This window comes from Cebus imitator, unplaced genomic scaffold (assembly GCF_001604975.1).
Source record: "Cebus imitator isolate Cc_AM_T3 unplaced genomic scaffold, Cebus_imitator-1.0 Scaffold352, whole genome shotgun sequence".
Lineage (NCBI taxonomy): Eukaryota > Metazoa > Chordata > Mammalia > Primates > Cebidae > Cebus > Cebus imitator.
Window position 1 is genome coordinate 1 of NW_016107667.1, and position 25,835 is coordinate 25,835.

The following is a 25,835-nucleotide window of genomic DNA, read 5'->3' on the forward strand; positions in this document are numbered from 1 at the left end:
ACCCGTTCTCGGCCTCTGCCTAATCCTGTTTTTCTTACCCTGTCTCTTCCAGTTTCTTCAAAAGCAATTCCAGGAGCTTACTAAAGTCACCATCCATCAAATGATGCTCCAACTAATGCCTAATCTCCATCGGCCAGAATACTGTTATACCCCTCTCCAGACAGCCTAAACTCCTACCCTCACCCCTTCGCCGCCCCAAAGTCAGCAGGAAGTAGCCAGAAGGACAGCCGCTGCCCCTTTTTCCTCTTTAAGGAGTTGGGAATGTCTGGTAGAGGACTTTTGGCCCCGTTCCCCAGCCATGTGGAAAGGGCCTAATTCCCGAAAAGGAAGGCCCTTCCTCCCCCACAGGGAGGGTCCCTTATCTCACTCTATCCTGGCCCGGCCCAAGACCAGCAACCTTCCCGCCCAGCGGCCCACTGAACCAATCACCATCCGCCCCACCAGCTCTCCTGTAACCTCCCGTCCCACAAGCTCCCGCCCGGCAGGCTTCCTGCCCAGCAATCAACCTAGCCAATTACTACCTGCCAGGTCAGCTCTCCTACCGCCCCAGGCCCTCTGTCCCTATAAAGTCAACCGAACAAAGAAAGCGCGTGCGATTCATCCCCGTCCGCCTGAGTCGCCCGGAGATCCCAATAAAGTCGGTACCGGCCACCACGCGTCCTGCCTCATGTCTACTGGGGGCCTGCCTCCGTGGGTTGGGGTCCCACAACCAGGGGTCGCACAATAAGAAAAGGGATTAAGATTACAGACTCTCTAAGACATTACGAGTACATTTTCTAATCCTTTTACTTTTTCAGTATGTTTAGCAAGCAATACAAAAAACTTTGCTTTGCTTGAATTGTTTAATTAAAATCAACAAACATACTGAGCATGTTAAAATGGAAAGGCACTGTGCTGTGGTATATAGTGACTGCAATTGTTTTTCCTCTAATAAATATATTAGATATTCCTCATTCAATATATAAAAAATGATTACATGATAAAATTAGGTTATTTTATTTGAGGAGATAATTAATGTTTTAATTAAAAGTAGATAAGGCCAGAATAAATATATAGTTTATAGCACTAATTATTTTCCTTATTATTCCCTGATAGTAGAAAGTCATCACTCTTGTTAGCATTATTTTTCACTTTATCTTGGATGGATTGATATGATTTTGATGAGCTAGACGCTATTGAAAAGCTCAGTGTTTTTATTCTGGTCCTGGGTTGTACAACATTTTTAATAACATCCACATCTACCATCGTGTAAATCATGCTCATGTGTAATACTACTATAGAAGGCATTTTTTTTTTCCTCACTGGTTGAGAATTTTTCCCACTGGTTTTTCATTTTAAGTGAACCCAATCCCAATAATTCATTTACAATAGAAAAGGCTAAAAAATTTAAGACTTAAATCAGTTTTTAGACAATGGTAAATGTTAATAAAATTAGATACATCTTTTTCTGGCACTACAAAATTTCCAGGATATTAATGTTCACTGCTATGTGGTATTCTATATTTTCAATAATGTGAGTGATTTCATAGCCTACAAGAAGATTTGCATAATGAGCGAATTCTTGAGCCTACCTACAAAGACACATTTTAATATTTGTATTCTCAAAAGTTGCAGGTAAGAGAGGCAAACTGAAGCCAGATTGTTAAACCTAGGAATACTGATAATATGTTTGAAACTATAATTAGAATGAAGTTTTATAATTCAAGAACTATGTGTATAATTAGGATTTTGCCACTAGCAATCATTAAGCATCACATCATTTAGTTAAAGTCATATTGTGATGTATATAACTAATAATAAATGGTATTTTCTTAGGAATTTCAAAAACCAATAATTTTTCTCTCCAAAGCCCATCAGATATTCTTTAGCAGAGAGATAGTTAATAGAAATTTCCTTTAAATACAATAATATAATTCTAAAAGTTAATTAATTCCCCCAATGTAATTTCAAACACAAATTAATACTATACTTACAGTAAACAATGAAAATGGCATGACATTTACAAAGACTGACATAAAATGTTTTCATTATCAAGATGGTGAAATCAAGGAATATATGTACAGCTGAGACAAACTTGTATTCAATCCATCAACATTTTTAGAATGACTTACACGCCAAGCTCTATGTCAGCGTCTGGGGAACCAAAGCCCCTTAAGGCATAGTCCCCATACTTGAGAAGCTCAGTCTCTCTAGGGCAATATCCAGCCCTTTCCAGAGAAGAATTTTCTATGAAGTGGTGAATGCGATAATGAAAACACAAAGTAGGGCAGAAACTCAAGGGATAGGAGAAACAAATGTGCATTGGAGCACAGGTCCTGGTTTTAACTTTTTCAATGTGGTGCATGTGTTTGGGTGTGCATATGCGTGCACCCTGGTCATACATATCTGATATTATGTAAAATTTAACTTAAATTGATCCAGTGTCTAGCCACACAAGTCCAAAATTAATAGTGCACACAGTTGAAACAGGCCCATAGATACTGTACACATAATTGTGTATAACATGATGAAATGTTAAAAGCAATAATCAGAAACATTTTCAAGAAAGCTGATAAGACATTTAAGTGGTAAATTAAGCAGACATATTTTGTAGAATTTAAAAATTACTACTAAGATTTGTACTTTTAGAATAACTAAAGGTAATTCATTAGAAAAAATTATGAAAATAAATTTTCTTTTGCTCACAGTATCTTCAGAATTCTATAGATTTTTATCAGTAATAACTAAATAATTATTAGTGATATGAAGTGGTCAATACTTAAATTTTTAAAGCATTATGATTAAGTAATTATAATGAAATGCTTACGTAGTACAGAGACCATAGGACCTACCATGAATAGTTTAGACATAACACAAATAAATCAAATATGACTCTTACCTCCTTGTTCACACAACTGCTGGGCTAAAGCATCTTTGAAAATAACCTGGCCCCGGTGTGTTGCTGTAGCCCTGGAAACAAATAGAAAAGGGTTAATTCAAATCTTATACCTGTAATACGTTTGGTGAAAATATATTTTTAAAACTTTTTTAAAAGCTTATTCTTAAACTTTATTGTGTGGATATAATATTTTTGAGGAGTATATCAGAACAGTGATATAAATGAACAGTGGAGTGAAGGCTTAAACCAAGACACCTGGGTTGAGAACTGTCTTCAGATTTTACTATATAAAGACATTGGAACAGTTGTGAGCTTGTTCTGAAAACAGCAGATGTGAATAAAGCCTACAGAATAAAAAGTACAGAGAGGTAGCTTATTAAAATTTCTTCTTCAGGAGACCATGATATAAATGTTTTGTGGAGCAATATTGATATTAGTACTGGAGAAAGATGCTCTTAAGGTACTTTTTTCTGAAATCAATAGTCACCATAACATATAAAGAGCTGAAACAGAGAATTACATTTTAAAAAAGTATTTTCATAAAAAGAGGGCTATTCAAAGCTTTCATAACAAAATCTGTCATAACAAAATAAAACCATTTGAAGGAGATTCACTATTTGAAGGAGATGTGTATCTTTTACCTCTCCTAATCAGAGCTGTGCACATGGATTGATGAAAAAAATAACATCTTTGTAGCAGATGTGTTATTCAATGGCTATAACAAAAAAATGTCTTATTAAAGGAGTAATTATGCTTTATATATGAAGGGGTTTCCTTTAAAAAGAATCTTTCTGGCACGAAATGTATTATTTAAACAAATTTAAAACAAAATCATGTCTGTTTAAGAAGTTTGATTTTAGAAAATAAGCCACACAAAAATTTTTTTAAATAACAAAAAAATTAGCATGAAATCTTAACTTTAGTTTTAGCCAAAACCATCCTAGGGTAAAAATAATTTGATTGAACTATCATCTGCTGAAGATGGATTATGTACAAGGCACTATATCAGCTCACAACAGGGCAAAGTTTAGCCTATGCATTTCCCCTTGATAAGTGACCCCTTCCTTCGGCCAACATCTTGTTGTTTGCTGGACCCAGTAGGGCTTCCTGTCTCCCAGCATTCCTTGCTGTGGCCCATGTGTGGATGTAGCTTCCCCCTCCCTGCTGCAGACAGACCTTTCTGAATTCTGTCCTGATTGAACTGTAAGTACCCTCTAGTGTCAGTCAGTACCCCAGAACCCAACTTTGTGAAAGTAATCTGATAAATGAATCCATGTTGAAGAGTTCATGGGTGATATCACTTCAAGGTAACATATTTCAGCAGTGAAAGTACTATGCCTTCACACACACACACACACGCTCAACAGTGAGAGTTTTGAATGGTGGAAGGGAGATATAACTGGAGAGAAAAATCACTGGGTGGCCTTCAACTCACACCATATGTGAAGCCTGTAAGGGCGTTAGCCCTTATTGTTGCATATTAATCATTATCGAAATTACACATAAACAGATGCTACCACTCTTTTTATATATTCAAATATGTTTATGGTTTTCCTTTGCTTTCAGAAAGCTGAAAATGAGGAGGACTAAACATAGGGCCAATCCAAGCCATAAACGTGGTCTAGAAGCTCACTAATCAGTACAGATTTTATGACCAAAGGGAACACCGTAACTTTTTTACTTAAATACGTTGTTCAAACCAATCAAGCCAATAGTGTCTGAGTTCACATACACTTCTAATAGCAACACAGTGATCACCAATGTGACATTTGTTTCGGAAGGGACATATTTTCTGAAATCACTAACCACCAAGAAAAGTCCTATGGCAAACAGTGTTTAAATAATTGTTCATTTTAGTTGTCTTCTGACTGTAAGTATGTAATACTTCTATCATAATATTTGTTCTTGGTTCATAGCCTAGTTGTCATTGTGCCAGCTTATGCTCCTATGAGCACAATGAGCCAAATTGTCAAAATAAGATTCAGGTATCAGAGGTTTCACCTTTTCTCTAAATATCATATATACCAATGTATCTCACTTCACAGTACCTTGTGAATAGTCCACACTGTTTTCCCCATTACTCAGTTTCCTCAGATTCATTATTTGATGACTTCATTAATATTCTTACTTCTGCTACTTTGGCTCAATAAGTAAACCTCATAAATTTCTAAAGAATAATGACAGAGTAATTGAACCTGAAGGAAACTTTAAGATCATCTGGTCAAAATGTCTTTAGCAGTGGTACTCATTCTGCAAATTAATACAGAATTCCAATGAATAAAACAGAGGAGCCCTAGTTCTTGAATTTCTGGGGCTCTGTACTACCTATTTCCCAAATCTTGCTGTGTACTTCTCTGGAACTCTTAGGCTTTAAGGGAGCAGAGTTTGAAAGCCACTAAACAGGTCTAATTCTTACAACATATGGATCAGGAATGCCAGGGCAGGGAGGTTATTAACCTACCGAAGGTTACGCCGCCCATTAATGGTAGATAAGACCTGATTCCAGGTCTTTGATTTGAGGCCTTGGATTCTTTCCCTGGCACAGGCAGTTTTCCAAACGTGCTCCACAGTAATGCCCTAGGGGTCTTCATGAGAGTCAAGAGAAGGGGGGACAGCAGGTGTTCCAGGCACCAATCAATTCCACCAGACCATCTAGGCTTTATATGTTCTAATTATTTAATTTTGTTTAAAGAAAGGGCTCAGCAATTAAAAGCTGGCTTGAGAAGCACAGCACACTATGTGCTCAATGCCATTATCTGAAGTCCCATGCTTGGGAAAAGTAGAAGTAGCAATAATAATAATGTGGCTGGTACATATACTTATTGTTATTCTAACGCCTATTATGAATTGTAATTTACCCCCTGCTAGGCACTGCTGTAGGGCTTTACAATAATTAACTCAATGAATCCTGCCAATGGCCCTACAAGGTAGATACTATTATCCATTTTTACTGGGACAGAGAGCTATTGCATGATTTACAAATGTCACACAATTGGTGTTAAAGCCAGGATTCGAACCCAGGCAGTCTGAGTATAGAGTCCTTGCTTTTAAACATTATAGCAATATTTCATTAACCTGGTTCAAATATATGATGGTAGCTTTCAATCACTTTTCAGAGGAAGAGCCTGCTTTCAGGGCCTGATCTTTTTTCTTTTTTTCTTTGAGACAGAGTCTTGCTCTGTTGCCAGGATGGAGTCCAGCGGTACGAACTTGGCTCACTGCAACCTCCATCTCCCAGATTCAAGCAATTCTCCTGCCTCAGGCTCCTGAGTAGCTGGGACTACAGGCATGCACCACCACGCTCAACTAATTTTTGTATTTTTAGTAGAGACGGAGTTTCACCATATTGGCCAGGATGGTCTCGATCTCTTGACCTCATGATCTACCTGCCTTGGCCTCCCAAAGTGCTGGGATTACAGGCATGAGCCACCATGCTCGACCCAGGGCCTGATCTTTAAAGTCATGTCTTCTCTGACTTGTGCTCTCTACTCCAACTCTTCAGGCTAAAGCCATTTTAGTCAACCTCCTTCTGGACAAACTTCTCTTTACTTCTGTTGGAACTCTGGCCTCTTGGCCAGCAATTCCTTGTAATTTGTCTTTGAAAACACCATTTATCTCTCTTGACCCTTATCCCACTATAGTGTTCTATGAGCCCCTCGACTTCCTTTCAACCATTTATTATTTAATATAAAATCTAAGACAAGGTACATTAAAAGCTTATTAGCATATCTTCATCTAGTATGTAGTGTTTGTCTAATTTTAAACTTTCTTCCATTTTATAGGTTTCAATTAATCTTTTTTTAAAAACTAATTTAGACATTTAAGTTCAGGGGTACATGTACAAGTTTGTTACACAGGTAAACTTGTGTCATGGGGGTTTGTTGTACAGATTATTTTATCACCCAAGTATTAAGCCTAGTACCCATTAGTTATTTTTCCTGATCCTCCCCCTCCTCCCATCTCTTCCACCCTCCGATAGGCCCCAGTATGTGTTGTTCCTATGTGTCCATGTGTTCTCATCATTTAGCTCCCACTTGTAAGTTAGAACATGTGGCATTTGGTTTTCTGTTCCTGTGTTAGTTTGCTAAGGATAATGGCCTCCAGCTTCATCCATATCCCCAAAAAGGATCTGATCTCATTCTTTTTTATGGCTGCATAGTATTTCACGGTATATATGTACCACATTTTCTTTATCCAGTCTACCATTGATGGAGACCCTCAACTTCTATCAGCTTATTACAGTCTCCTTTCGACTCTTTGTCACACTTCTTCCAACAGCCCCCATGACCCAGTGCATTTTCCTGAATGTTACAGACATAGGATTACTGGAAGACATTCTCAGCCACACTGCTTCCCAAACCCTGGAACGTACGTGGATTCCCAATACACACATGAGTGCTGACAGATAAGCATCATTTGCATCACTTTCTTTCCAAACCCTTAGAACTCTGAGATAATATTTTAATCTAAAACTATCCCACCCTGTAGAAGATGCATGGTTAGTAGTTTTAAAAGTCTGCATATTGGCATCTTATCTTGGGGAGAAGAAAGAGCAAAAGCCCAAGGGACCAGCAAGAACACAGTCTCCCTTGCTTTATCCCATGAACCATCTGCACTGCACTCCTCAGGGTGTGACTAATTTCAATATGGCAAGACTATTTGAACATATTTTGAGCTGTCAAATAATTCATAGTGGTTTACCCACAGAATCACAGAATTTATTTCAAATCTTCTCTTCTATGGAAATACATAAATGTTCTATTATATAAGTATATATTATATATTCAAAAATTGCTTAAAGTACAGTAACTCAGAATTAAGTCTCTAGAGGTCAGGTCCTCCAATTTTAAAATTACATTGCCAGATAAAATTGTATGTTAAGCTGTGTATTAAATCTAGCTAGTTAACATATGTATTACCTCATATAGTGATCATTTTTTGTGGTGAGACCCATATCCACTCTCAGCATTTTCAAGAATATAATATATTTTTAACCATAGATACCACATTGGCAATAGATCTCTTGAACTTATCCCTCCTGTCTAACTGAAATTTTATATCCTTGGACCAACATCTCCCAACTGCCTCCCCAAACCATGCAGCCCCTTATAATGACCATTCTACTCTCTACCTCTATAAGGCCACCTTTTTTAGATTCCACCAGGTCCTCCAATTTGTAACGCACAGCCTAGTTTTAAATAAGAATACAGAGCTATGGTATATGGTGACAGGCCTGATTCATTTCCAGAATTGTTATTTTATGTAACTTACAGCTCTCTCTCAGGGCAAAGGTCCATTACACTGACGGTGTTATTAACTATGTTGGTACTATTTGCACTTAATTTTACATAATTAGCAATAATTTTTCATAAGAGTTTAGAAAATATCCTCATTGTTCATTGTTTTGGAAGTAGACAAAATTTCTTAAAACATGCATCTAATGAGTACTTATCTTCTTCTTGGGAGATGCACAGATCTCTAAAGCAAACTTGCCAGCAAGAGCCCCTATTAACTAAGTAATTTTAAAATCCCTTTGGGCTGTTATAACCTATCATTTGAAAAGCTCTATGGATTCTCCAAAACGAAAAAAGTTCATTATGATTACCATATTCAGTGCTTGAAGAAGCCTTTGTTGATATGATTTAAAAAGAGCATGTGATATTTTCATCTCAACTAAACAACAGAGTAGTTGTATGCCCAAAGCATTTGAGAAATAAGTGTGCCTTGCACTGCAGTGCAGTGCTGAGGTACAGTCTCCGCAAGGAGGAGACCAGTGACAGAACACAGTCAGGAGCCACTTATGAGCCACATGACTTAGGACAACTTTAAGCACTCTAGGCAAGAGACTCCCTACCTGAGGACAGGGATAACTTGAAATAATAACTATTACTTAAAGATATTAATATTCACTCAAGATATTTACAGTCTCTCAACCTGAACAGATTTCAAGTTTCTGGAATAGTAGGAATCAGTAATTAAAAAGAAATTATCCCCCATATGGAATCTATCATAATGATTTGAACAAATGAGGAAGCAGAGCTATTTATATTTTTAACTTATATTTATATTTGATTTATATTTTTCACTCCGCAATTTGCTTACATGTATTGTCACCAGTTTAAAAAGAAGGAATACAGAAGTATTTTAATATAGTTGCTATAATGCCTAAATTCCCAAGTGTATTATTATTTGTTGATTACATGAATCAATTTGCTCATAGATTAACATAAAGAATCATACCACCTGGTTCATTTCTAAACCTATGACAATATACTTTGCCTCCAGGGGTTGGTTGCTTTTTCTGCCATTTTCTACTGCTTTGTCAATGAGGTCTGGTATGTTAGTGACTTGTCCATTTTACAGCTGGAAGAGCATCTGTTAATCAGCAATCTGAAGTTAGTCTAGTGTAATTCAGTATGTATGTGCCAAGCCACCCACCAGGAAAGGTAACTAAATATGTGGAATATGGGGGAAAAAGAGTTGATCTGAGTTTGGTAAATTTGATCCTCAAAGGAATCAATTCACCCATTAAAATTCTTACCCCCTTTATATCAGCAAATTACAGTACTTTCTTTTCTCTCTCTCTTTCATTCTTCCTTTCTCTCTTTCTCTTTCTCTTTTTTGACAAGGTCTCACTATGTTGCCCAGGTTAATCTTGAACTCCTGGGTTCAAGCAATCCTCCTACCCTGCCCTCTCAAAATGGTGAGATTAAAGGCATAAAAATTACAGTGCATTCCAATTTGGGGAGATACACTGATGTTTATCAAAATAAGAAAAAAATGCTTTAAAACCCATAAAAAAGAGAAATGAATAACTTCAAGGAGTAATTATTTTTAAGTTAAATTCTCAACTTCAAATATGGCAAAGCCATTGCAAAATAAGCAAAGGATTGCGTATGTTTTCACAATGCTTTAGCTTTTCAAAGTTTTACTGTCCTAATTTTTTTTATAATTATATCTTTTATTCCTAAGCCACAGAATATTTTGTTGTCAAATGCATAAATATTTTATTTCCTTGAAAACAACAAATTTCAGTATTAATGTTCATTATCCAGTAATCACAAAGTCTTGGCGTCCTTAAAGGTTACCAAATAGATGGTTTAACTTTGATTTCTGATCAAAGCATACCTTTTATTAGCAAGAGAAGGAACATGCAGATGAAATCCTTTAAGTACGGCAAATCAATGAGTGGTTAACGGTAACTTAACTTTCTTTCAAGGTGATTCAGCAATCTCCTGAAATGGAGATGGAGGGTTTATGTTCATCTGACAGTATTTGTTCATCCATGGTATTGTATGTATTCAGCCACATGTAGCGTGAACTCTGACTTTTACTTAAAGTGTTTTTAATAACATCACTAAATGATTTTCCATTGAAATAAAGAGTAATTTGGCAAAAAACACCTGGTAGTTGCAGGATATGTAATACCAAAGAGAAGAAGACATTTATCATTGGCAGAGTTGTATCCTTTGTAAATTGTCAACAAAGTGAATCTGGGGAGGGAAGCTATCCACAAGCAGATTAAACCACATTTTATTTTGTCCAGTTGCAGAAGAATGGCTCGTCTAGTAAAAGGAAGAACAAGTTACATATTTCTCAGGATTATCATAAAGTTTTAAAGTAAGGGGAAGTCGACTGGACTGATTTATGTCTGAAGAAGGAGCACCACTAAGGTGTCAAATGTGTCAAAAGTTCCCAACTCACATTTAGGATTAACTTTAATTTCCAGAAATATGTAGTTTATTTCAGGAGAAAATAACTTTGTGAGTTAAGCCAAATGAGAAATGCAGATTAAAAAAACTCTTCAGCAGCCTTCACCTACGTCAGTAACAGGTAAAATCCTAAGAGCAGCCCAGCAAACAGTGATCTGGCATGAGCATGTGAAGTCACCTACATTTCTAAAACTGAATGCAGGAGTGCTGTCTACCAAAAGTGAGTGACTTCTTATTGTTTAAATTTAAAGTGGCTTTATTTGGGTTTTATCAGGAATTTTCCTGGTTCACAACTAATAGATCCTTGATTATGAACAACAGCAAAAAGGATACACAATTTTTCTTAATAAAAAGATGATGTTCTCTCTACTTCCACTAATAAGTATTCAACAAACCATTAAGGATTATGAATCTGATGGGGTGCTAATTATCAGCCTGCTTTAGGTGCTCACATTTCTTACCTTGGCCCTGTTGGCATATGATGTAAACTCAACGAATATTCTTTTTAAATTACATCTTCTATATTATGTTATGTGTACCCCAGGCACAGGGATTTAGGCCTATTTCTTTTTAAATATTTCACTTGATGATTGATATAAAGCATCCATACAGTAAATGTTTGCGAAATGAGTGAATGATTAATATATGTTATACTTGATACAGAATGTTAAATGCTTTAAGAAGTAACCAGCAAGTCACTGAATAAGAAACACTATGAAGAAGATGATTAGATGATAATAGTCAAGATAAACATTGTTATAAGATTAATCTTGAAAATCAGTTAACAGCAAGAAAAGTAAAAATAAATTGATGTATTTGCTTTATTATCACAACACGTTTCATCATTTAACATCTTCCAGAGTATCCTCAAACCAACTGTATTCTGGAAATGCCTTCTAAAACATTAAAATAAAAATTCTTTCCATACCACCTCTTAAAATCATTAAAATTATTTGAGAGGCTCTGCTGTTTTAAACACCTTTTAAATTAGGTAAGTCTATGGTCATCTGTCTCAGAGACATTCTTAGGTAAGGCAAGAACAAATTAGAAAAATGGCAGGTCAACTCCAAAGAAAACCTATTAAATAATGATTTCTGCTGGATATGAATTAAGGAGTCTATATATTTATTGAAACATGCATGCAAAGTATTTAGGTACCACCTTTCAGTGGACCCAAAAAAAGAGTACTAGCTTCCACAACAGAAGAGGTGGGGGTTTGCTCTAGGACTGGCATTCATTACCTCCATGATTTATACTGTGTCACTTAACTTCTGTGTGTCTTATTTTCTTAATCTATAAACTGAATGGACTGGATAATTTTAAGGTTCAAACAGCAGATCTGGAGCCAGAACATGTGAGTTTGCACTGAAGCTCAATGACTTATGTCGATCTTACATGAGTGTTTATTTTCTGAGATAGGACTAGAAACGTTGTGCTATTTATTTTCAGGGCTGTAATGAAAATCAAATGAGATCAACTCTGTGAAAATATTGTGGAAAATATAAGAAATTATGATGACAATGTCTGATTGGTTATTTCAGAATACAGCACAAAGCTGAAAGGGAATTAAAGAAGCACATTCTATAGGATTTAAGATCAAAAGCTATTTTTGATCTTAAAAGGGAAGATTGTAAACTCTAAAATATTTTTGCCTGTGAAAAAGTCAATGAAAACTCCAATAAAGAATAGGATTTCTAACATAGTTAATTAATCATAACAAATTAGGACAATAATGGTGTATTCTTGCAAAGAAATCCTGCCAAAGTACATACAAGTGTTGCTTTGGAGGAAATAAGTTGTAAAGCAAGCCTCTACTACAGCATACAATGTTTAAAATTTTTTTCTATTATAAAGATAATTTGTATTATAAAAAATTTTAAATATAGAAAAGTAGTAATGAGAAAATAAAATTACTCATATTCATACCAAGGAGAGATAATCACTATTCATATTTTAGTAAATCATATATCCTTGTAGTTTTTATAATTCATTAATAAAAAGTAGTTTAGAAAATCACTTCCCTAAACAGCTGGGTTCCATTTGCTTATATTCAATATTTATCATAAATAGTTACCATATCATTAAACACTTTTCATACAAGATTTTTAAAGGCTAATCCATTGGTGAGGTGTATTCAGGAGACTCATCTCATGGGCAACGACACACAAGGCTCAAAATAAAAAGATGGAGGAAGATTTACCAAGCCAATGGAAAGCAAGAAAAAAAGCAGGGGTTGCAATCCTACTCTCTGATAAAACAGAATTTAAACCAACAAAGATCAAAAGAGACAAAGAAGGGTGTTACATAATGGTAAAGGGATCAATGCAACAAGAAGAGCTAATGATCCTAAATATATACACCCAATACAGGAGCACCCAGATTCATAAAACAAGTTCTTACAGACCTAGACTCCCACACAGTAATAGTGGGAGACTTTAACAACCCACTGTCAATATTAGACAGATCAACAAGATAGAAAATTAAGAAGGATATTCAGGACTTCAACTCAGCTCTGGACCAAGCAGACCTGTTAGACATCTACAGAACTCTCCACCCCAAATCAACAGAATATACATTCTTCTCAGCACCACATAGAACTTATTCTAAAATCGACTACATAACTGGAAGTAAAACACTCCTCAGCAAATGCAAAAGAATGGAAATCATAACAATAGTCTCTCAGACCACAGTGCAATCAAATTAGAACTCAGAATTAAGAAACTCACTCAAAACTGCACAACTACATGGAAACTGAACAACCTGCTCCTGAATGACTACTGAGTAAATAATGAAATTAAGGCAAAAATAAGTAAGTTCTTTGAAACCAATGAGAACAAAAACACAATGAACCTGAGTTTCTGGGACACAGTTAAGCAGTGTTAGAGGGAAATTTATGGCAATAAATGACCACAGGAGAAAGCGGGAAAGATCTAAAATCGACACCCTAACATCATAATTAAAAGAACTAGAAAAGCAAGAGCAAACAAATTCAAAAGCTAGCAGAAGACAGGAAAACAACTAAGATCAGAGCAGAACTGAAGGACATAGAGAAATGAAAAGCCCTTGAAAAAAATCAATGAACCCAGGAGCTGGTTTTTTGAAAAGATTAACAAAATAGACCACTAGCCAGACTAACAAAGAAAAGAGAGAAGAATTAAGTACACACAACAAAAAATGATAAAGGGGAGATCACCACTGATCTCACAGAAATACAAACTACCATCAGAGAATACTATGAACAGCTGTGCACAAATAAACTAGAAAGTCTAGAAGAAATGGATAAATTCCTGAACACATACACCCTCCCAAGACTAAACCAGGAAGAAGTCAAATCCCTGAATAGACCAATAACAAGTTCTGAAATTGAGGCAGTAATTAATAGCCTACCAACCAAAAAATGCCTAGGACCAGATAGATTCACAGCTGAATTTCACTAGAGGTAGAAGGAGGAGCTGGTACCATTCCTTCTGAAACTATTCCAAACAACAGAAAAAGAGGGACTCCTCCCTAACTCATTTTATGAGGCAAGCATCATTCTGCTACGAAAACCTGGCAGAGATACACAAAAAAACAAAATTTCAAGCCAATATCCCTGATGAACATCGATGCGAAAATCCTCAATAAAATACTGGCAAACCAAATCCAACAGCACATTAAAAAGCTTATCCACCACAGTCAAGTTGGCTTCATCCCTGGGATGCAAGGCTGGTTCAACAAATGCAAATCAATAAAATTAATCCATCAGATAAACAGAACCAATGACAAAAACCACATGACTATCTCAATAGATGCAGAAAAGGCCTCTGATAAAATTCAACACCCTTTCATGCTAAAAACACACAATAAACTAAGTATTGATGCAATGTATCTCAAAATAATAAGAGCTGTTTATGACAAACCCACAGCCAATATCATGCTGAATGGGTGAAAGCTGAAAGCATTCCCTTTCAAAACTGGCACAAGATAAGAATGCCGTCTCTCACCACTCCTATTTAATACAGTACTGGAAGTTCTGGCCAGGGCTATCGGGCAAGAGAAACAAATAAAGGGTATTCAAATAGAAAGAGAGGAAGTCAAATTTCTGTTTGCAGATGACATGATTATATGTCTAGAAAACCCCACTGTCTCAGCCCAAAAACTCCTTACATTGATAAGTAACTTCAGCCAAGTCTCAGGATACAAAATCAATGTGCAAAAATCACAAGCATTCCTATACATAAATAAGAGACAAACAGCCAAATCATGAGTGAACTCCCATTCACAATTGCTACAAAGAGAATAAAATATCTAGGAATACAACTTACAATGGATGTGAAGGACCTCTTAAAGGAGAACTACAAATCACTGCTCAAGGAAATAAGAGAGGGCACAAACAAAAACATTCCATGCTCATGGATAGGAAGAATCAATATCATGAAAATGGCCACACTGCCCAAGGTAATTTATACATTCAATGCTACTTCCATCAAGCTACCATTGACTTTCTTCACAGAATTAAAAGGAACTACTTTAAATTTCATATGGAATGAAAGAAGAGCCTGTGTTGCCAAGATAACCCTAAGCAAAATGAACAAAGCTGGAGTTATCACACTATCTGACTTCAAACTCTACTACAAGGCTGCAGTAACCAAAACAGCATGGTACTGGAACCATGAAATCAATGAAACAGAACAGACGCCTCAGAAATAACACCACACATCTACAACCATCTGATCTCTGACAAACCTAACAAAAACAAGCAATGGGAAAAGGATTCCATATTTAATAAATGGTGTTGGGAAAACTGGCTAGCCATATGCAGAGAACTGAAACTGGACTCCTTTCTTACACCTTATACGAAAATTAACTCAAGGTGAATTCAAGATTTAAACACAAGACCTACAATGATAAAAACTCGAGAAGAAAACCTAGGCAATACCATTCAGGACACAGGCATGGGCAAAGACTTCATGACTAAAACACCAAAAGCAATGGCAACAAAAGCCAGAATTGATAAATGGGGTCTAATCAAACTAAAAAGCTTCTGCACAGCAAAAGAAACTATCATCAGAGTGAACAGGCAACCTACAGAATGGGAAAGAATTTTTGCAATGTAACCATCTGACAAAGGGCCAATATCCAGAAACTACAAGGAACTTAAACAAATTTACAAGAAAAAAGCAACCCCATCAGAAAGTAGGTAAATGATATGAACAGGCACTTCTCAAAAGAAGACATTTATGTGGCCAACAAATTTATGAAAAAAAGCTCATCATCACTGGTCATTAGAGAAATGCAAATCAAAACCACAATGAGATACCATCTCATACCACTTAGAATGGTGATCATTAAAAAATCAAGAGACAACAGATGCTGGAGAGAATGTTAACAAATAGGAACACTTTTACACTGTTGGTAGGAGTGTAAATTAGTACAACCATTGTGGAAGGCAGTGTGGCAATTCCTCAATAATCTACAACTAGAAATACCATTTGACCCAGCAATCCCATTACTGGGTATATACCCAAAGAATTGTAAATTATTCTGCTATAAAGACATATGCACCCATATGTTTATCACAGCACTACTCACAATAGCAAAGACTTGGAACCAACCCAAAGGTCCATCAATGTTAGACTGGATAAAGAAAATGCGGCACATAAACACCATGGTATACTATGCAGCCATAAAAAAGAAATGAGTTCATGTCCTCTGCAGGGACATGAAGCTGGAAACTATCATTCTCAGCAAACTAACAAAGTTAAACCAAACAGAAAAACCAAACACTGCATGGTCTCACTCATAAATGGGAGCTGAACAATCAGAACACATCAGCAAAGGGAAAAGAATATCACACACTGAAGCCTTTCGGGGGTGAGGGGTGCAAGGAGAGGGACAGCATTATGAGAAATACCTAATGTAGATGATGGGTTGATGGGTGCAGTAAACCACCATGGCACATATATACCTATGTAACAAACCTGCACATTCCACACATGTATCCCAGAACTTAAAGGATAATAATAATAATAAAACAATATTCCACTTGATAGCAATATCTAGTAGAGTAGTTTCTTTAAATACTCTATTGCTGTTGGAATTTTACTCCTTCATAATTTTAAATAATGAAATACGTAAACCTTTGCATATCTCTTGCCCAGGTCTGGGGTAGTCAAAATATGGGCATAAGCACTTAATGCTTTTGTTATGAATTTCATGTTTGGGTAACCCTTCCCCCTCCAAATTCATAGGTGAATGCCTTAATTCCCAATGTGATAGTATTTGGAGACAGGGTATTTAGGAGGTAGGTGAAATCATGAGGGTAGAGCCTCGTCATAGAATTGGTGTCCTTATAAGAAGAAAATAAGCTGGGTGTGATGGCTCATGCCTGTAATGCCAGCACTTTAGGAGGCCGAGGTGGACAGATCACGAGGTCAGGAGTTTGAGACCAGCCTGGTCAATATGGTGGAACACCATCTCTACTAAAAATACAAAAATTAGCTGGGTGTTGTGGCGGGTGCCTTTAGTCCCAGCTACTCAGGAGGCTCAGGCAGAAGAATGGCTTGAACCTGGAAAGCAGAAGCTGCAGGGAGCCAAGATTGTGTCATTGCACTCCAGCCTGGGGTGACAGAGCAAGACCCCATCTCAAAAAAAAAAAAAAAAAGAAAGAAAAAAACAGGGAATTAACCAACCATCCAACCATTACCTAGACTAACCAAGAAAGAGAGAGAGAGAGAGAGAGAGCAATTTGCTAAAATCAGGAATGAAAGAGGGTATATTACTATTGAATTTATAGAAATAAAAAGGTTTATAAGAATATACTATGAACAATTATATGCCAACAAAGTAGCCAAGATCAAATGAATAAATTCCTGGAAAGATATAAAGTACTGAAACTGACTCAAGAAGAAATTGAAAATCTTAATAAACTTATAAGGACAGGGATTAAATTAATAATAAAAAGTTTACACACACACACACACACACACACACACACACACACACACACACACACAACCACCAGGCCCCCAGATGGCTTTACTGGTGAATTCTTACAAAATATTTAAAGAAAAATTAATCTTTCACAATTAAGGACACCAGTCCTTTACAAACTCTTCCAAAAAAGCGATCAGGGAGGAACACTTTCCAATGCATTCTGTGAGGCCAGTATATCAAAATTAGACAAAAACATCACAAAAACATACAAATACCCTAAGTATAGAGACAAAAAAAATTATCAACAGAATGCTAACAAATTGAACCCAGCAACATATAAAAAGGATTATATACCAAGACAACGTCAAATTCATCCCAGGAATGCAAAGTTGGTTCAATATACATAAATTAATAAATGTAATATACCATATGAATAGAATAAAGATCAAAAGACATATGATCATCTAAACAGGTGCATTAAAATTATTTGACAACTTCCAATGTCCTTTCTTGATAAAATCACTGAATAAACTAGGAATACATGGGAAAATCTTCAATCTCATAAATGTCATCTAAAATAAAAAGACAGCTAACATCATACATATTGGTGAAAGAATGAAACCTTTCCATCCAAGATCATGAACAAAACAAGGATTCTGTTCTTGCGATTTTTATTCAACATTTTTTCTGGAGGTCTAACCAGGGTGATTAGGCCAAAAAAAAAAGGAAAGAAATAAAAGGCATCCAAATTGAAAAGGAGGAAGTAAAAACATGTCTATTTGCTACAGATATAATCTTATATAGGGAAAATACTAATAAATCCACAAGAAAACTATTAGAGTTAAGAAATAAGCCCAAAAAGGCTGCAGAATGTAAGATCAATATAAGCTGTTTTTCTAAACACTACCAATGAATAACAAAAAATAAAATTAAGACAATTCCATGTATAAACTCATCAAAAAGAGTAAGATATTTAGTAATAAACTTGCCAAAAAAAAGCATAAGACTTGTACATAACAAACTAAAAAACACTGTTGAAAAAAAGATCTAAATAAATGGAAAAACATCTTATGTTTATGACTCAGAAGATGAACAATTTAGATGGCAATACTACCCAAATGGACCTACTGATTCAGCATGATACCTCTCAAAATCTCAGCTATTTTCCAGAAATTGATAGCTACTTCTAAAATATAAATGCAAGGTACTCAGAAAGTCAAAATAATCGTGATAAAGAAGAAAGTTGGAGGACTTGCCCTTCCTGATTTCAAAATTCACTACAAAGTTACTATAATCAAGACAATATGATACTGCCACAAAAACAGATGTATAGATTAATAGAACAGAATTGAGAGCACAGTAGCATACTTTTATATGGTTAATTAATTTTTGGCAGTCAGGATAATTCCATGAAGAAAGAGGTCTTTAAAACAAATGGTGTTCAGTCAACTAGATATCCACATGCAAAAGAATAAGGTTAGATCCCTACCTCATACCATAGACAAAAATTAACAAAATGGATCATAGATTTAAGTGTAATAGAACTAAAACTGTAAAACTCTTAAAATAAAACATTGGGATAAATCTTCATGACCTGACACTCTGAAGTAGTTTCTTAAATATAATATAAAAGACACAAGAAAAAAAAAAGAATAAACAGAACTTTATCAAAATTAAAACCTTTGTACAACAAAGTATACCTTCTAAAAAGTTTTTTAAAAACCCCAAAGAATGGGAGAAAATGTCTGCAAATCATATATCTGATAAAGAAATGGTATCAAGTATATATGGAGAACTCTTTAAACTCGGTAAGAAATAAGTAACTCAATTTAAAAATAGGCAAAGAATTTGAATAGACATTTATAAAAAAAAATGGCCAATAAACACATGAAAAGATGCTCAACACCATTAGTATTAGGTAAATACGATGAAATAAAATAACATTCTACTCCCACAAGGTAAAAGTTAAAAAGACAGAAAATAATAAGTGTTGACAAGTATGTGGAAAAACTGAAACCCTCAAATATTGCTGGTGGGGATAAAAATGGTATTGCAATTTTGGAAAACAGTTTGGCAATGCCTCAGAACGTTAAACACCGAGTTACTGTGTGACCCAGCAATTCCACTTGCAGTTGTATATCCAAAAAGCTGTGAATACATGTTCACAGAGGAAAAAATGTATAAACAAATGTTCTCAGGAGCATTATTAATAACAGGCAAAAATGGAAACATGTCTGTCAACAGACGAATGGCTAAATAAATTGTGGTATATATCCATACAATGGAACATTATTCAACCATAAATAGAAATGAAGTACCATTCATGCTAAAATATTGATGAACCTTGAAAATATGCAAAGTGAAAAAATCCAGTCAGAAGCCCATATACTGTATGATTCCATTTATATGAAATGTCCAGAATAGGCAATTTCATAGAGACAGAATGTAGATAAGTGGTTTCCGGGGGAGGGGGGTATAGGCAAATGTAATCTGACAGCCCATGGGTGCAGGGTGTCTTTTGGGGGCAATAAAAATGTTACAAAATTTTTTATAATAGTCATGAAATTCTGCAGATATACCGAAAGCCACCTAATTGTATATTTCAAAGGGAAAAATTTTATGGTAAGTAACTTTTATCACTATAAAGCTGTAATTAAAAAGTAAAATGGAAATATATTCTGGAAGGCTGTAGATAAGCTAATAGGAGATGAATGCATAATCATACTGGGGACAGTCTGGTGTGTTTTGGAGACATCTTATTTTTGAGACTGATATTATAATGAACAAAAGATGTTTTTGTTGTTTGAAACATGCAGAGAACAAAACTAAATTAGTATTTTTTAAATGCTGCTATCCTTCAATGCTTCATTAAAAAGAATGCAATAGGTAGCCCAAGGAAACTGTAAAGTCTCAAATTGTAACCAAATTTCAATTCAACCGAAGTTTGATTGCTATATATTATATGCAACTTTAAGCCCAAGGAGAGAATAAGTTTTCTTTTGCAATGTATAAGTAGCTCTTCTTTTACCTGCCTCAGGACACATTTAGATGAAAGAAAACACATTAAATTATTGATGTAATGATTAATTGAAAGTTCCTTTAAATTATCTAGCACAACTACAGCAAAGCCCTTTGGCCTCACTCAGGCAAATCTATACTTCTTACAAGTATATTCAAAAGTAGTCATGCGTACCATGTTTTGATAAAAAGAAGCTTTGTAAGGATTAAAATTTATCCTCTTGGCCCTGGCAGTATATTATCTTTGAGTCCCCTTTGATTTTTCACTTTTTTTGATAGACGCATATCACATGCATATCTAAGTTGCAACAGCAACAAAAGCATGCAGAAAGAATAATTTTTCAGTGAAGTAGGATTCTCCCATGAGCCAAAAAGGACACAATATGACGGCTGAGCATGATGCCTAGCCCCTGTAATCCCAGCACTTTGGAAGTCTGAGGTGAGCAGATCACGAGGTCGGGAGATCAAGACCATCCTGGCTAACATGGTGAAACCCTATCTCTACTAAAAATACAAAAAAATTAGCTGGGCATGGTGGCACGGCCCCTATAGTCCCAGCTACTTGGGAGGCTGAGGCAGGAAAATCGCTTGAATGTGGGAGGTGGAGGTTGCAAAGAGCCTAAAGTCATTTATAAACTGGTGTACAGGCAGCATTTCTCAACCTCAGCACTACTGGACATTTATTTAAATTGGATCATTCTTTGCTGTGGGGAGTGGGGGGGCTTTCCTGTGCATTGCAGAATATTTAGCAGCACTTAGCCACTACATAGTAGGTATGACAACAAAAAATATCTCCAGATATTATTAAATGTCCCCTGGGAACATAGGTAAAATCACACCTGGTTCAGAACCCCAGTGTACAGTTTTGTAAGACTTCAGACTGTATCAAAATGTCAATATTTATACCAAACATCATGTTACCATACTGCATATCATATGCATTTTGACACTTATATGAAGATAAACATTTCAAAATTGGCTCATGTGGAGGAGTTTAATTTTATATAATATCCCCTAATGCCAACTAGCATTTTGTATTGAAGTCAATTTGTATGGAACAATTATAACCAGCTTCCTGCATTGTTTTGGGCAAAAGAGAAAAGAAAGATTTGACAAACACACACTCTGCGGTAGGTATCTTTATAAATCATCCTCAGAGGCTTAAGCTAAGCATTGGCTTTAGAAAGTTGTCTTGTCTGACTCACATTTTCTGTGAGTTTACTATTTGGCTAACATAGCCCTTAGGCTTGGGAAAGTTAAAATGTGTAGTGTTTTGTTTAAAATGCCTTTCCTGGAAGTGAACAAAATATTGTTACAGGAAATCTACTGTGGATAATTGGGAGTGGACAAAAATATAAGGTATAAACATGAAAGTTCAAACTACAACATAAAGGCCAAGGATTTCCTATCAGAGCAAAAGAGACTGAACCAACTCATCAAAAAATTAGGTATTTTAGAGTTGAGTCGTATGCTTTATGAGTTTACTTTTCCCTTTCCTGGGAAAACATGAACAAACTATCCAACATCAGGAACTTCACTACTTCGTTACTGCAAACAAAGGCAAGTTAAAGGTATAGTCAAAAGTGGAAAGTAAATCATGGAAAATGAACATTTTAAATTTCTTTCGAATTACAAAGCACAGTTCCTTTACTAATAGCAGGAAAATAATGGCCCATCATTACAATTTTGTCCCAGTAAACACAACACTATTTGGATTACATTCTAGATAAAGCAGCAACAAGGAAGACCATTTTGACACAGCTGGGGCTCTTGTAATTTCATTCTCTGCCTTTCTGTAAATATTCCATTTTTGTATAGTGCTAAAGAAATCACATTTTCATTTTTCTGAAGTTCATTATGGCTCATTGCTGTAGCAACTGCCAAACCAGTCAATTTGTATAAATAATAGAACAAGCTTCTATTGTCTCTCATCTGACACAGTGCCAACTAGTTGGTCTACCTATTTCAATAGGGAAATCATGTTTTTGAACTCTTTATATAATTTAAATATCCCTGGAGTTATACACAGTAAATTATTTTAGAACAGTGAACTGAATGTATGTACTCAAGCACTTATCCCTTTAAATTAGGTCATACAGAATACTGATTTCCATATTATCATTACATAAAGAAGAAACCCTATGTGAGTATTTGAAAACCCAAATGAGTTTGTTATTCTTCTGACATTTTAAAACAGTAGCAATTTTGTGACCTGAGTACTTCTCAATTACTCATCTGCCAGCACATCAATTAATGTTTGCCTAATTCAAATTTCTGGAATCTATCATCCTTCCCGGAGAGGAAAAATGTCTGTACTTCTGGTTTTGCAATTTTAATTTGTGGTTTGGATTTTGTCTTTCAGTATCATGTATTGTAGTGAGAAGAACAGATATAATCTTCTTATCCTGGATAAAATTCATAGCATACAAAATTTATCAAAGAGAGAAACAGTCAAGAAACTTAGGGTCTCTAGAAAGTAAATGGATACAGGCTGGGCATGGTAGCTCATGCCTATAATCCCAGTACTTTGGGAGGCCAAGGTAGGCAGATCACTTGAGGCCAGGAGTTTGAGACCAGCCTGGCCAACATGGCAAAGACCTGTCTCTACTAAAAATACAAAAATTAGGCAGGCGTGGTGGTGCATGCCTATAATTCTAGCTACTCATGGGGCTGACGCAGGAGAATTGCTTGAATCTGGAAGGCAGAGGTTGTAGTGAGCCAAGATTGCCCTGTGCAATCCAGTCCAGCCTGGGCAAGAGAGCTAGACTCCATCTCAAAAAAAAAAAAAAAAAAAAAAAAAAAAAAAAAAAAAAAGAAGAAGAAATAAAAAATAAAAAGAAAAAGAAAGTAACGATACACAACTATGGAAACATTCTTATTTACTTCCGTGGTAAGACCTGCCTGCCTAAAATTTCTTACTTAGAGATTTGTTCTTTAGAATATTAATTGATCTCTCATTTTACTCCTTTAAATGTTTCATTTGGGAACAATTTTAATTTTTTTTTTTTGACACAGAGTTTCACTCTTGTCACCCAGACTGGAGTGCAATGGCACTATCTCATCTCACTGAAACCTCCACTTCATGGGTTCAAGCGATTCTCCTGCCTCAGCCTCCCAAGAAGCTGGGATTACAGCTGTGCGCCACCATGCCCAACTAATTTTCCTATTTTTTTTTTAAGTAGAGACAAGCTTTTACCATGTTGGTCAGGCTGATCTTAAACTCCTGACTTCAGGTGATCCACCTGTCTTGACCTCCCAAAGTGCTGGGATTACAGGCATGAGCCACCGCACCCAGCTGGGAATCATTTTAGACTAATGGAAAAGTTACCAAGATAGAACAATGCCAAGATAGAATAAAAGAGTTCACAAATACCTTTCACCCAACTTTTCCTACAGTTAACTTCTTACATAACCATAGTCCATTTGTCCTTAAGAAATTAGCATTCTGATTTTACCAGTTGTTTTTCTGATAACTTCCTTTATCCTCCCACTATCCAATCCAAGGTACCATATCAGAGTTAGTGAGATCCCTTTTGTAAATACAAAAATTTTCAGGCAGTATAATTTATTAAATTACCAACCAACCCTATTATGAACTCATTTATTACATCAATTTTCTTCTGGAAGGAGAGATAAGCATGAAAATATGGGGCATGTGGTGTATATAAAGGAATTGTGAAGGGAAGGAAATGTTGCCAAGAAAGGAGGTAACAAATCAAAGCCAAAAGACATTCAATTTTGCCTGGAGTTGGCCCTGTGCAGCTATGTATAATTAGCTTTCTCAGTCACTACATCTGACAAACTCATTTTCATTTGAGAGAAAACAACAAATCATTAATTATGGTAATAAGTCACGGATTAAAATCTTTGTATGTGGATTCTACATGTAATGTGATTTGTGCCCTTGGTCAGCCATCATTTTGCTTCTTCAGGCTTTCCTAGCTCCACACTCTTAGGTGTTAGTTCCATGTGAAGACATCTCTGAGTGCCCAGCCCTGGACAGCAATACTCACTGTCTTTGCAGAATACATTATAGAGCAATTCTGTTATTGAATATACCTCACTGTGAGCCCTTACTAGCTATAGTCTTCTGAGAGCAACTTGAAGGCAATGATGTATTTTAAGAAGAAGAAAGGTATTGTGATTAAGAACATGAGCTCTGCTGTCAAATCTAGGTTCAAATCTTAGCTATAGCACCCCATAGTATTAAGATCTTGGGCAAATTAACTAATGTCTCCAAGCCTCCATTTATTCATCTGTAAAACACGGGCAATAATGAGGCCTATCTGCTATTGTTGGGAAGAATCAATGAGCTAAGCCCCATGAATATATGCTTGGCATATAATCAGTCCTGTCACTCAAAAGGTGAAGCTAAGCCAGTTATAAAGGCAGGAAGGAGAATACAGTGGGTTGGCCTGTTACCCAGTAAGATTTAGAATTTACCTGACTTCTCAGATATAGGATCTTAGGGACCATTTGTCATTCCTGAGCACCCATGGTGTTTTCTATAAATCTCCTCTGCCAGGCAGACCCAGGATCCTTTTCCCACAAGGACATCTCTAGGGCATTCCTTTCCCCATTTCCATGCTATCTCAGTGCTTAGGGCTTCTATCTAGGTGCATACTTCCTTAGATGTAGGTTATAGTGCCAGGCCCTAGTTTAGGTACTGGAGATAAAGCAATGAACAAATGTTTTGTGTTCTCAAGTTTATACCATGACCACCTGCAGCTGGAGCTTTAGCTCCAAACCAGCCTTCCTCCTACTTCTGTGTTGGCTACCAAAATTTTCTGTCACTGGGCTCCAAGCAAGGGAAACCCAAGTATCAGTGTCCCTTGGTCTTGCCCAGAGCCTGTAGCCATTCTCTCATGTAGCACCAGTTTCTCAAGCACTGGTTTCAGACCTACCCCCTCTTTTCTTCCTGCTTCTCACATGCTGTGGGTTGTTATGAGGGATACACCCAGTAACGAAGTTGCAATTTGCAATAAGAATATCCATGGACTTACAACCTTACTAGTAATACCGAATTCAAACGGTGCCAAAATTATCTAAATTAAGTAACTAATTTAGAGATTAAAATACTTTGTACTTCCAGGTCTCTTCAATCTTGAGTTGGAAACATACAGGAAATCACGCAGCTATGACATATGTGGTCTCAAATAATACATTATCTACCACTAGTCTGCATTTTTATATGACTAGGTCTAGTTATACAGGATGCTACTATAATTAGAACCATGGCAGTTATCCTGGTCAACAAATTGTGCCCCTGTGGGAAGAGAACAGTGCTTCTGTAGTCCATTTTACTTTCTTAT

At 36.1% G+C, this 25,835-nt stretch overlaps 1 protein-coding gene across 1 annotated transcript in view; it reads right to left on the reverse strand.

Annotated features, from left to right (window-relative positions):
- Window positions 1-2,878: 2,878 nt before the first annotated feature.
- Window positions 2,879-25,835, reverse strand: part of LOC108287688 (collagen alpha-1(I) chain-like) — a gene marked incomplete at its 3' end in the record, with an annotated part of 218,343 nt that continues 195,386 nt past the window's right edge. Inside the window, exon 6 of the mRNA XM_017506236.2 lies at window positions 2,879-2,949. Within this exon, the coding sequence (XP_017361725.2) occupies window positions 2,879-2,949 (71 nt within the window). The remainder of the gene's footprint in view (window positions 2,950-25,835) is intronic.